Source organism: Eufriesea mexicana, unplaced genomic scaffold, assembly GCF_001483705.2.
Source record: "Eufriesea mexicana isolate 0111107269 unplaced genomic scaffold, ASM148370v2 scaffold2551, whole genome shotgun sequence".
In the NCBI taxonomy this organism is placed as follows: Eukaryota; Metazoa; Arthropoda; class Insecta; order Hymenoptera; family Apidae; genus Eufriesea; species Eufriesea mexicana.
In genome coordinates, this window is record NW_016910623.1 from 668915 (window position 1) to 682924 (window position 14010).

The following is a 14010-nucleotide window of genomic DNA, read 5'->3' on the forward strand; positions in this document are numbered from 1 at the left end:
ATAATATATTCTTTTATAAATGCTTAACAATTTAGTACGTTTAATAATTTACCGAAGAGCATTAATTTACATTTACATATGGAATTCGTATAGTCTACATATTTTGCTCGTTCTTTTCTTTGTTTCTTTTTCTTTTTCCTTTCTTTTTTTTCATTTAGATTTGGGATTGAGATCACAAGAGAATAGAGCAAACGTGTTTCAAATCGTGTTTGTTCGCGCTCATGCTTCTATGCAATTTTCAAAATATAAGGATCGTCCGTGAATCGACACGCTCTTCTTTCTGTTTTATTTTCTTTCCATACGGCTTCGATATCGAGATGCATCTATCTACCTATCTATCTATCTATGTATTTCTATCTACCTATCTCTAACCTATAAACGTACGATCTGTTATTAAACGTACGATTAGGACCGAAAGAAGAAGAAGGGGAGGAAAAAACGAATCGAGCCTGTACGCATACATCTCTATGTATCGAGAGAACGAGTTCAAAGACTCAGAGCTTGCATCTGATGGCACGTGTCGCTGAGCTGACTCTGATCACCAGCAGGATGACCTGGATGAGTTCTCGGCGTTCCCGGTGGAGTTATTGGCATTCTTCCAACACCTGGTGGTGCGTCCCCGGCTCCTCCAAGACTATCATCAGTTACTTTGTTACCCGTCTGTATGATTCCATTCACCTTGTACTTGCTTTGTTGTAACATCGTCGTAGTAGTCGCCTGGGAACCGGAATTTGAATACTTCTCCGTTGGTTTTCTACTTGCGGACAACGCAGGAGCGATGGTGTATCTGCGTTGAGCATTCGATTGTTGCTGCTGTTGGTGATGCTGGGTCGGAGCTAAGGATGGCTGATAGCGGTTTTGCGCCGGAGCGAAGAATTGGACCTGGGAGGTGGGTGGTGACAAAGTTGGAAGTGGTCTTGTCATGGGCGAATACGGCGCTGGTGGTGGGCTCACCGGCTTCTCTGAATTACTATTCTCCGACCCTTGTACACCCTGCGAATTACTGTTCTCGTTTTCGATATTAGTCGCGTATTTATCATTTGATTGACTATTAGAATGAGTACTTTCCTCGGTCTGTCCGCCAATGACTCCATTGTTTCTATAATTCATCGTGTTTTTACGAGTAGAATAATTATTCGATTTTGTCACGCTTTCAAAATACTGATCCCCACCGGTGTTAGTCTTACGGCCGTTCGCGTGTTCGAAATTCGCTACCGGATTAAATATTTTTTGTGAATTCGTATAATTGTACGATTGATTAGTAGGGTTTGATCCGAACGACTTTTGGGTCGAATTATAATTATCCGAGGATTTTTGTGCTACAAAGCAAGCCGGAGAGCCCACGATTGAAACAGCTGCTTTTTTGTTACACGGTACGGAAAATCGCGAGCTCATCGTTGGTGTTGTGTACTTGTACCCTCCGTCTATGTTACTATGCTTGTACGGCTGAGAATTGCCTAAGTTTTGAGCTCGAAGGAACGAATTCTGATGCGACAATGCAATTCCATGAGTCTGTGATTTCGAATAATTATTTTGGGCATTCACGCTGCCGGATTTCGTGTAATCTCTGGAATTAAAACACTGATTTTTGTTGGTTGAATCAAATATCTGCTGAGATACAGATGGCGGTGTAGGCAACAGGCTAGCACCACCAGAAGCGTTATGAAATGGAGGTGTATGCGTGTGAGGAATGTAAACGGTTGCCGGATGATAAACGATCGCCCTACAATGCATCTGATTACCACCACAGTCGTCAGTTTCGTTCAAACATGTCTGAGAACTGTATAAGTTAGTGGTGTGTATCGCGATCGGATGATAGTTGGTGTAACGACCGGACATGGGAAATTTCACGGGCATTAAGGACACCAAGGGTGTGGTTGACCCTGAAGCAGCCTGTGTTTCACCATGTGCTTGCTCCGAGTGGCTCGATGTCGAACGAGAATCCTACGATTTATTTCATAGATGGTAGTTTTCCGTGCATGTTGTTTCTTTCTTAATTAATGAATATTTCACCGTTTGAAATGAACATGAATACGTGTATTCATTCTACCTGAATGATGTTGCGTTTATATGAACATGGAATAGTTAAATTACCCCAATATTTATCTGTCTCAAAGCAACGTTTTGTTATATCTTTAATAATTTAAATAATAATCACGCGTATAAAAGGTAGATCAATAATCACAAATATGTATATTTTTTTCTTGGATATAAAACAATTTTTGAGTAAAAATTATTCAATATTGTTTAAACAATCGAATAAAATCTACTTGTAACTACTGATCTACCTCACATAAACTTATAATATACCAAAATTATAATAAATACAGTAGGCCTACTTATAACGTTATACATCATATAGTAAAAATTGCACTTAATCTCTTAATTGATAATACTAAAATTATCTAATGTATTATATTATTGATTATTTTTTATTACTTTATATGAAGGACTACTATATGTATCTGAGAAAATAAAAGCAACTTACCTCCTGAGGAGCAGCTTGACTATCAGATGAAGATGTTTGGCATGGGGCATCAGTAGGATAAATTAATAGCTGTTGATCTGTCAATCCCATAGATGCATGTGGAGGAGGAGGTGGATGTGGCCCGGCTGCGAAAGGGTAGTAAATATGATCCATTTGTGGAGGCGCAGGACCTGCAGGCACCGGTGGATGATGATGCGGTGGTGGAGCGGTAGAAGGATAATAATTTGTCGGTGGCGGAGGGGGTAAACATGGTAGAGGTGGTGGAGGACCTGTAGGTGGGCTAGTCGCCCCCGTGCCATTGTTACCACTTCCAGAATTATTGTTGGCACCGCTCGTATTGTTCTGCGAATTATTCGCAGTAAACATGTATTGAGAAGCTCCGGCGGCGACTGCCCCTGCATAACACGTCTCATACTGCACAGAAAGAAAGATATCATCGATTAATTAATCGTTATCACAATTTATATGCAGATATATAGAGACTATTTATTTTTTAAACAGAAAAAATGTATATCAATCGCATGTATATGATCTCGTTTTGGTATATTAAGGTCAATGTATATATAATATAAATAAAAATCTATTATTTACAACGGTTTGCTGTTGAGCGAGATTTTGATGATGCTCAAATATTAGATACATTACCTTGATCTTTTCATATATACCTATGATATAAATTATATATTTCATATATTGTAAACTATTTTTTTTTCTTTTTTTTTCTAGATCATTACTATATATTAGGCATATTATACATATTTCATTCTATATTCGCTGAACAATATAAAGATATTATATATAGGATAACAATATGAAAGAAGTCGAAAGATACATAAATGCACGCTTGAAAAAGTGAATAATGTGAACATAACGATACATTTTGTATAAAAAAAAAATAATATACGTGTAACATACATATAAAAATTATTAATAAAAATCAAAAATTGTGAAAGAAAAGAGAAGTGGTGCATGCATTGATAGGCCATGCAGAAGTCTGACAAAGAAAACGCTCAAAAATAATGCGCTGCATGCTAGTCATTTAGCATAGACCATGTACCTTTAGACCTCAATACTGTATAGCGTCGAGAAGGACGTAAGTAGGCATTTGCTGAGGGTTGGGTAGAAACGCCGGTGGTATGGCTTCTCCCATCAAACCATTTGTCTGTCAAACCGCAACCGATTTACCGTTTAATATAAATAAAAGCTATACCCATAGACAATTCATATGATAGAATGTGAACAAGGAACCCAAGATTAAAAAGGAGTATCAAAGAAAGAATTCTGCATAGTTTTTTTAATCTGTTATGTTACATACCGGCATAGGTGAAAACTGATATTGTTGTGGCATATAGAGAGATGGAGCAGGGCATGGATACATCACAGGTGCAAAAGTTTGATGACCAGCAGCTTGTGGCCCTAATTATTATGATCATCTGATTAAGAGACATTTTGATTTTATACGAATTAAACTATGACTTTTGCTACAATTTACCGAATACTCCAGTAGCTTGATAAATAGTTGCTGGATCAGTTGGTGGAGCAATTGGTGTTGTTGGTGTTGGAGCAGTTGTATTGTAAAATGCCATACCATTTTGATATGTCAACCCCATACCTGAGAAGGAAAATGACATTGTGCCAAATGACATTTTTTTATGTAATAAAAATCTATACAACTACAACAATGACTTAAATTTATAAAATTATAAAATATAATTGTACTGACCATTTGGATAATAGTAAGTACTAGTAGGCACAGACGGTGGTGATCCAGAACCACCATCCAAAGATCTATTGAAAGGTTGTTTTTTAATTGCAGGTGCTATATTTAATTTTCTTTCCCTTAATACAATGCATTCAGACTATAAACAAATAATTTCATCTAATTATTACAATTTTTATATTAATTGTGAAATATATTAAAAGTATATATTACAAACCTCTTGCTGAAGTCTTTTAGCTTCTTCTTCGGTTTCAAATGTAACAAAGCCATAACCTTTAGAGACACCAGCACGGTCAGCAATTATTTTTGTAGCTTTTACATTGCCATAAGTGGAAAACACTTGAGCAAGTTCTTCTACACTGGTATTAGCTGAAATGCCGCCTACAAAGATGCGATTTGGAACCAAAGTACCATATTTTGGTGCAGCCATGGTGACACTTGTTGCTGAGGCAGGGCTAGAGGCTGGGCTAGACCCCTCAGTTCCACCCGTTGATGCCGTACTCTAAATAACATGACTAATATTAAAATAACTCAGCTAATATTTATAATGTAAAGATATGATAAAAAAAAGTAATGATATAAATACAGAATAACTTAATATGAGTATAATTGTAATACAAATAAATTTTATGTCAAATATTTACATATCACAAAATTTTGTAACTTCATTAATATTCTAAGTTAGAAATTAAATATTACAAAGATAAAAATTGTAACAATAAATGAAAATTTGGTGACTATACAATCTATTTACTTTCTTAATCAGTTCATGAAATGACAATGAGAAGAAAGATAAATAGTCAATTTTCCATGTATGTGCTATTTGTTAAGGAAAAATATATAATATCGAAGTAACCAAGAAACTCACGATTTTTGTGTTACGTATACATAATACCTAAATATCGATACGAACCCCATCAAACTGTCAGTAATTGGAAAGCTTGCATCCAAACAAAAACAATTCATTCTTCTACCTGCATATTATGATCAATTCGTTTTTTATGCGATAGTAAATGAACGTAGGTTATGCTACATTGTTCACATACGAAAGTATGAAAAATGATCATGAAAAGTGTGTCGACGATATACTTCAACGTCGTCGAAATGACCACCTTAAGTCTAATGCTACCTAAAAATATTGACAAGTGAGAAAATTGTTCGTCAAATAAGCAAGATTTGAAGTATTGATAACAATGAAATAATTAAAAATATCTTGCAAAGACAAAGATTTTGTTGATTGCTGACTTATGCAATTGTAATGTCACATTCATCAAAGACGACGTACACGCGACTGGAAAAATGAATTTGTCAAAGGGTTGGATGGAAATCTTCGCGAAGAATGCTCACCATCTTCGTGAGAGTCGGGCGTGTAAATGAGTTTCTCGGCCGTAAGGTTGTCCTAGCAGCTTGAAGGTACCCTGGCCTCGCACGAGGTCACATGGGTGCCCAGGGACTGCCAAGGACCGTTGCAACCACTTCAAAAGGACTTCCAGCCTCCGGCGAAGCTGATGTTCTTTCTCGCTAAACCTCCAAACACTACAGACACTTTTACAAGATGGCGGTCGTACGCGCCGTTCTGGGCGCTAATTTTCCTGATTTCAAATTTCCGATTCGTCAGATTCACGTTCAGGCCTTCAGCCTCGTCGATAGGTACTCGTGGACGTTTCGAAAGAGAGAAATAGATCTTTAAAATTTCTTACAGCATAATACAAAATGTAGAGTATAATATTTATCACACTTGTGTCACACATACATCTAAAATGGTACAATATGTTTTAATTTTCAAATTATGATTACTCTTGTTTGGCAAAAATTATAGTTATATTTAGAAAATTTATTTTTAACACCGCAGCTTTAGTAACGTATAACTATCAATATATATAGTCACATAATAGAATTATTAATGGTAAATGATAGATATGTGAATATTGATGTTTCACTTTTAAAATCTCTATTTTTCAAATTATTTACATTCTAGATGAATTCAATTTTACCGTAATGGCGGTGATTGATCGCGGTGAGTATGGTTTGCGTTTAATAGTTTTCTTTATTCACGAAACTTACCTAATTTTTGATACGAAAACATTCAAAGAATTGCCTTTCAGTAACAAACATGATTATCTATGGACTACACCCCAATGAATAACCGAATAAAAACACTGAAATTGGAACGAGAAACGAGAACGGAGAGAAAAACAAAAATGTGCTTCTTCACAGCATTGTTGACTTCGAAAGACTGAAACATTCGCCGCCGAACTACTCTCGTCATTATGGCGTATATAATTTTATTAATATTGTAATAAATTTATATTTCATACATTTATTACATTTATAAATTCATTTAATAATTTATACAATGAATTGTCGTTTTAAGGTAACTAATTACCTTTTTTAAATCATATGTTTCATTAAATATAATGTTGTTGTGAGTTCAGTTGTGCTGATAATTATACGGACGAGCATTCGATGTTCGAATGTTATGGGAATAATAACAAATGAAGTTCGAATATATAGGCTAAAGAATTCATCTTTATCGCACTAAATACAAGTACAAACTACAAACATTATTTATTTAATTTATAAATACCGTGTTATTTTGCATTTAATATAATTTATTTTAATATAATTTAATATAATATAATTTAATAAAAAATAGATATCGAATTTGTAGAAACAACATACTTCTTTAATAATTTGAAATTACCTCTGAAGCGATATTTAAGTTCTGAAAATGAAAAATTAACGCTTATTATTATAAAATCTTTTCCCTGAAAAACTGTAGTTTTCCAAATAAACTACTTCTTAAATGTGAGCAATAATTTTTTCTCTTTATAAAATTAAATAATCTATACAGAAATAAATTTAAAATTATAATATTTTATAAATAAACTTGATAAATATTTTAAATAATTAACATTACTCGTATCACAAGAGTTAACACTAACTTACATATTTTTTGTGCATGGCAAGACAAAAAGTGCAGACTTGTGGCCTTGTTTGCGAATCAGTCCAATGATTTGTTCCATAAACACCACTGTTGTCTTCAACACGTAAACAGGGTTGATCTATAGGACCAGCGACAAGAACAGCACCCAAGTGGTTGATGTAACTGCTTGCTAATCTTAATGTCTCTATTTTTGATAATTTCCTATCCGCGGGTTCCGTTGGTATTAAAGTTCTCAAGGCACTGAAAGCCGTGTTCACACTGCACAGCGAAGATTGGATTTCTTGAATTTTGCGTTTGGGTTCCTTACCCTCATTAAGAGTATTCGCGTATTTTGCGCTACTGTATGTTCTCCTGAGCCAAAAGAGGAATATCTCGTTTATAGACTGCTCAAAGTATTTAGAGGCTTCCACTTTACTATCACAGATTAAAACAGTAATAGTTAATTTATTGGACTAAGTTATTAAAATAAATATTCCTCTAATTACTTTGAACAATATAATATCCCATTCCCTGTAATTCGATTTTTAAGCTTCTTCTTATGTATTTTTACAGCATATACATAAACACAAATACATGATTTAAATATTGTTTTAATTACTTTATTTATTAAGAATAAATAGCCAATATTGCATAAAAAAAAAAAATTATTTTCACCTATGAGTACGGTCCCTCTCACGTGCGTTCGCTTGATAACGTTGTTTTGATGATTCCTCTCTCTTTCGTGCAGCCATGCTGCATTGCGCCGCTATCAGTGAATCGTTAACAACTACACTAACTTGAAAGAGACGTCAGACCACACCAACGGTTCATTTATGAGTGACTAAGCTGCCACGGTTTCCTTCGTTTCCTCCAGGATTCCCTCTTCCCGATGTGTTGCCATTAACCCCCACCCTACCCCTTCCCGTTACACGAATACACATGTGAAAGACACGTGCATCCGATTAGGGGCGAACGAACCACTTGCATGATGCTTCGCTAGTAAAAACAAAATGCGTTAATAACAATTTGTAAAAATATACAGCAAAATAAAACTAAATAAATAACAATAAGTAAATATATTACAATGAAATATGATTTTAACTTATTTTTTAGAGAAATTGTAATTACCTAGATTCTTTTGTAAAAATTATGAAAAAATCTATATAACAGAATTAAATTACAAAATCAAAGTTACTTAGTTGGCCAAAAATACATAAATTAGTAACAAATTAATAATATAATTAATTAATAAAATTATTTATTAATATATGAAAATTTAAGAAGCAGTCTTTTCTGAAAAACTATTAAATATTGATAATGATTTTGCAATCATTACCTTCATATCAAAATTTAAAATTGTCATGACATATTTGGCAATTCTTTTAAGTATTCATAAGAAACTATACGCTTTTGTAACTTAGGAAATAGTTTCTGAATGGTCAACGTGACATTTGTTTCCTCTTACAAATGCAAACATAGATGCGTATATAGATGTGATGACTCCCACGTAAAGTGGTCGGAGGCTGGGTTTCACATTACGGTCAATAAAAACCAACCGACAACCGGTAGAAAGAGCAAGGAAAACAAATACCATGTGTAAAACTAATTAGGCTAGTCCGATGCTAGCTTCTATCTAATTCGCAACTATTTTTAAAAATTTGTTTAATGTTACAGAGTTGAATATGAATTGCTGTGACACTAAAAAGTAGATTTTTATAAGACAGGCATTTATTTCTGTCCAAGGAATCCAGTGACAGGCAAACTGGTAATAAGAAATTATACAATGATTCAATTTTCTTATTACATAAAATTTTCATTTCACATATTTTTTCCCTATTTCTCTGGTAACAGATTGATGAAGAAAAAAAAAAAAAAAAAAAAAAAAAAAAAAAAAAAAAAAAAAAAAAAAAAAAAAAAGAAACGTCTGCGTGAGATTACGTTACACTAACGCAAATGTATAATTCTCTCACAGATACCTATATAATATAAGAAAAATATATTACAGTCTCGTAAGTGCAAGCAGACATGAACATAATACATTGCTCATTTAACATCTGATCCATATTTTGCATCTTAAAAATCAGTTCAAACAATTGTCAAGAAATTAAAGAAAATGATACGATAAAACTGGACGCTCCTATGAAATATTTTACTTAGTTAAATAACTAGATTACATTGAATTAATTATATAGCAGAAAATTTACATATTCGAATGGTCGTCAGAATAAAGGATCATTTTTTTAGTATTTGTTTCTGCTTTTCATTGAAGAACGTTCACGCACTAATTTCCAGTGCCTGCACTATACAGGATATTTCTGTGAACTCTGTGAAGCGCGCGACCATGGAAGATAATGCGTTCGCTCACGTCGTTTTTCTATAAACTTTTTTAAACTTTGGTCACTTCGTTACAAAGTTTATTTTTTATCATTTTTTTTGTGTTTTATTTTTAATTACTAATCAGCCGCTCGATCCAACTAGTATCAAACGCTCGTGGTCTCCAGAGTAAAATCTTAAAAGGATACATATAGAAAATATACAAATTGTCTGACACAGAAATTACAATAATTATTTAAAACTTAAGTTACACCTTATAATACGCTAAAACACGGAAAGTCTGTAAGAATTGTTCATGAATCATTCACGAAGCACAGACAGTTAAACATGGGAAACTACTCTACAGATTATAAAATTATTATTCGTCTCGAAGACACGATTCGTGCTCATCGGTATATAATCGAATGTATAAAACAAACAATACTTTCCTGCACGTAAGCACACAAGGGCTTAATATATATATATATATTTTTAAAAAAAGAAAAAAAAAACCGTAAATAAAAAATAAACACGGTGAACCACTTCTCTTCTGAACACTTTGGCATTATCACCGCTGTGAAAAATGAAATCAAACAGAAATGAATTTCGTTTGAGCATGGTAATATCGTGGATTTGATAATATATATAATATATATAGAGATTTCAAACAAATTTACACGTCAAGCGGTCGCTATATATATATGTATGTGTATATATATATATATGTATACTTCAATCCTTCAATCCTCTATGGTGCTAGATCAATCTAGCACTATACCTTAAATCGTGTCATATTTACACTAAAAAGTTACATATTGTAACAATCCTTACGTTTTTATTCTTGTTAATTACTTAACTATAAAGGGAAACCGTAAAAATAATTTTTGATCCTAAACGTAAGGTTCTCGATCTTGAGCAGATCTTTCTTCTCTTTTTTATCTTATTCTTGCACCCTTTGTTTCCTTATCTCTTTTTTAAAAAGCATGTTATTTCGTTGGGAACACCACGTGACAAGTACTCATTAATTATTTATAACGAGAACTGTCGCAGCCCTAATTATGAAGGATAATCATTAGAATATATAAATACAATTACACTTAAGGGCGTGATCCACGTGCAGCTTCTTCCAGTGCACGAACTTTAAGCTCACGTTCGCGCTGTTGTCTAAAAAACACCCTTTGTTAGTCCGATACACTCGCCGTCTAAATCAAGCATACATATTGTAAGCTTTGTTATGAATTTCAAAGGACAAACCTTAAATATTCCTCGTGATGTGCAACGAGCGATGCATGAGGAGGAAATCGATCGCGTTCCATCATGAGATGACGTTGTAATTGCTCGTGATGCGCCGCCATATCCGCGTACGGTCTTCCGAGAAGTTCCGCGGGATGAAGAGCCAGTGCTGGGTCACGGGGCATTAAGCCTGGTCGAGGATAATTTGCACCAGCTGCCGCTGTATACATAGAAAACATTAGTAAATTGTAAAAGACGATCACATTGCCTTCATAAGATAAATAAAGCCTTGAGAAACTTATGGATAGACAGACATGCATGATGAAGCGTGAGATTTGTTGGACGATATTTGCTTTCGTATGCCGTTGCACTACAAAAATATCCTTTTTTTCTCTGTATTGTCTGCCCAAAATTAACTGTATACTCCAGACCAAGATAAACAATTACAAATATCCCCTTACTTCATGATCTCGCATTTAATCCTTGCGGTATTACATAGAGATACCATTATTATATGTGAATACAGAAAAATACTACAATACAGATGAAAATACCAAAAAGAAGGAAATTAACTGGTAAATTTAAAATTAATTGCTAAGTTACGATGGCATTAAAATTTAGAACAAAGTTGTAAGATTCGAAAGTTAAAATTATGAATCAAAATGGTATCTCGTATACTTCAAGGATTACTACAAATTGGTTTTCCGAACCTTAAATTGGTTTTGGTCAGACTTATATAATAACATTAATGATATGTTACAAGACGATGGTAAAACAAAAATATATAAACATTATATTGTTGTAATGTCGATAAATTATGCTGGTAATGTGCAATTTTTAAGGGAATCGTCAAATAGATAATATCATATGAAAGTATTTGTGCAGTACAGACACATTGTGTCATTCCCATTCACGCACGTATCACGCATACAGTCATTGCAGTTTACTTAAAAGTAATTCACACTATTAGAAACTCATAGAATCTTTATTGATGAATCGTACCTTCACCCAGAAGCTGCGCTCGATGATCGAAAAGCTCTGGTGCCAAGTTAATAATATGGCATAGCGAGAAAAGCGACAGAACAATGCAAAAAAAATTTTTGCCGCAGAGAAAACTTTGTTTAATTCTTTTTCTTTATAAAAAAGATAAGCTGTTGGTGGTAGTTAAGATGCTTTCCATTTAAGTTAGAGTGACTGATATTAAATTGATTAAGTGAAAAGCACATTACAGTACGCTTACACGCAATCAACCGCTTTACCGATCACGGACTCGTTTATTTTGCTAAGAGTAAATCTATAATGCAACCTTACAAGCTTATAAAAAAAAGCAATACATTTAATAAAACTAATCTATCTTTATGATCTAGTTTTTTTTTTTTTTAAAATGTATGTTTTTACAATTTACAATTTATACTTATAAGAATTGCGCGTTAAAAGTAACTAAGAAATTCCCAATATAAAATTAAGTTACAATTATAGAACAGTCATTTAAATACCTTTAAATTATAAAAAGAAATTTTATCAGATTTCATTGGGATACTAAAGAGCATCAAAAATATCTAATATCTACACTCTTTATTACATGATTGTAATACGCTTGTAAAATTATCTTTGTTGGTCCTAAGAAATACAGATAATCGGTGAAAGGAGCGATCATCGTGCGGGAGCGTACTCAAACATCCTGATTTGTAGGACCTACCAGGCAGGGGGAATCCAGCTGCAGCCGCAGCCGCTTCCTGCTGTTGCTGAGCCTGTTGCTGGGCCTGCTGCTGTCCCGGATGTAAGTGTAAGTGCGTATGCGCATGCGTATGCGCGTGAGTGTGAGCATGATACTCGGGCGAAATGCCAGCCATCTGCAACCGGACCATCGGGTCAGCAGCTAGAGCCAGTCGCTCGTCCAGCTGGCCGTGGTGATGAGCCGCCACGGGATGGCCAGCCCCTGCACCCGCTGGCCCCCCGCCGGCTGCAGTCGGTATCCCTAAACCCGACAGCGCCTCGATCAAACATACTGTCCCAGTCGTACTCTTAATTCTAACCAGCTATGTAATAATTCTCCCGACAACGAATTTTTTTTATTTTTGCAGCACTCTTCTGTCAGATCTTCAACGTTTCCGACTGGTAGCTGCACCTCACATTATCATTTGATCATTAATTATTACTGAAGTCGAAGCAGCTAACATTCGAAAACAACTATTGTCTCGCTTTATTCCCAAATCAGCACTGTCCATAGATAAAGCTCCTTATGGAACTGTGTCTTCTTTTATGAAAAGAATAACCATATTTTTATGGTAACAAAACATAATTATTATTATTATTATCGAAAATAACTTGGATAGCGCTGATGTAGATCATAAACTTGGTCAAATCTCGCCAATTTTCTCAATCAAATCAAAATCATAATCGCTGTTCGAGGCTCTCGGGTGCAAACTGTATTCTTTTAAATAATTGTTCTGATTTTTCTATCAGTATTTCGGTTAACTATATCAGAAATTTAACAATATAACCATTCTTACAATGATAATTGATTAATTAATTTCGATACTTATACTTAATACGATGAATATAAATATTATGCAGTAAAAGTGTTGTAACAATATTTCGAAAAGTCACAGCTTACATCTGAAATCCTGATCAGCAGCAACCCAGGCTGTGAAAGCCTAAAATCACTCATTCATAGTTAATTTTGCGTTCAGTCCAATATGCGAGAAGAAAGATACGCATTTTCAGGGGAATGGTAGACCTGTACTAGTAGAAAGTTAACGTTACCTAGTCTTTCTAAACGTTCTCTTTCCAACTGACTCGGCCCAGGCGGAGCTCCGTAAAGACCGAATTGGTGCAAAGCCTGAGGAGGTCCCGAAGGTCCAGGTGCAAGTCCTGCAGCTGCGTAGCGACGATGCATTTCTAGCCAATGCGGATCTACTGGTGCTGGCATTGGTCTAGGTGTTCCTTTCAGAAGTTCCTCCTTTAGCCGATCATTTAATTCTCGTTCACGTAATTCTCTAATTTCCCGTTCCCTTTTTTCACGTTCTAAATGTTCTAATTCTAAGCGTTCTCGGGCAGCGGGACTATACATGTAATGCAACATTGGATCTGGTGGTGCAGGATGTCGAGCAGGTGAAAATGCAGCATGTGGTCGAGCATATTCGGATAATTGTCTCAAAGCAGGAGTATCAGCGTAGGATCCTGGTCTTGCAGCGTATCTGTCGTACGGGGATACGACAGGCTCGAGAGGTCCTCGACTAGGTGGCTTACACGTTTCTGGTTGTTTTTCCGGTGTAGTCATCTTTCTAGCTTGTTGTGCTGCGGCTCTATCACGTTCTTCTCTTTCCC

The 14010-nt window shown here is 34.9% G+C and overlaps 3 protein-coding genes across 6 annotated transcripts in view; all 3 read right to left on the reverse strand.

The window, feature by feature from the left end:
• Positions 1-366: 366 nt before the first annotated feature.
• LOC108550227 (extensin) lies at positions 367-5759 on the reverse strand. 3 transcript variants are annotated; one of them, XM_017903924.1, is made up of 7 exons: positions 5556-5759; positions 4426-4710; positions 4212-4347; positions 3981-4100; positions 3804-3904; positions 2489-2902; positions 367-882 (listed from the first exon to the last, which is right to left on the reverse strand). In XM_017903924.1, exons 1-7 carry the CDS (start codon positions 5556-5558, stop codon positions 487-489), a joined length of 1455 nt encoding a protein of 484 aa, XP_017759413.1. In that variant the 5' UTR covers positions 5559-5759; the 3' UTR covers positions 367-486. The 3 variants fall into 3 exon arrangements, with proteins under 3 accessions (XP_017759413.1, XP_017759411.1, XP_017759412.1); XM_017903922.1 differs by having other exon boundaries at positions 367-1944; XM_017903923.1 differs by having other exon boundaries at positions 367-1944; positions 4426-4723.
• A 1135-nt stretch (positions 5760-6894) lies between these two features.
• LOC108550148 (transcription factor 15) lies at positions 6895-7901 on the reverse strand. Its single transcript, XM_017903809.1, has 3 exons — positions 7810-7901; positions 7158-7506; positions 6895-6933 (listed from the first exon to the last, which is right to left on the reverse strand). The coding sequence occupies exons 1-3, from the start codon at positions 7884-7886 to the stop codon at positions 6895-6897; spliced, it is 465 nt and encodes a 154-aa protein (XP_017759298.1). The 5' UTR covers positions 7887-7901.
• A 199-nt stretch (positions 7902-8100) lies between these two features.
• LOC108550203 (arginine-glutamic acid dipeptide repeats protein) overlaps positions 8101-14010 on the reverse strand; it is an 11521-nt gene continuing 5611 nt past the window's right edge. Inside the window, exons 5-9 of one of the 2 annotated variants that reach the window (XM_017903873.1) lie at positions 13447-14010; positions 12380-12658; positions 10702-10900; positions 10543-10611; positions 8101-8130 (exon numbers count right to left, since the gene is read on the reverse strand). In XM_017903873.1, the coding sequence (XP_017759362.1) occupies positions 10545-10611; positions 10702-10900; positions 12380-12658; positions 13447-14010 (1109 nt within the window). In that variant the 3' untranslated portion in view covers positions 8101-8130; positions 10543-10544. Of the gene's footprint in view, positions 8131-10361; positions 10612-10701; positions 10901-12379; positions 12659-13446 lie in introns of those variants that run through there. The other variant, XM_017903874.1, reaches the window with a different exon arrangement.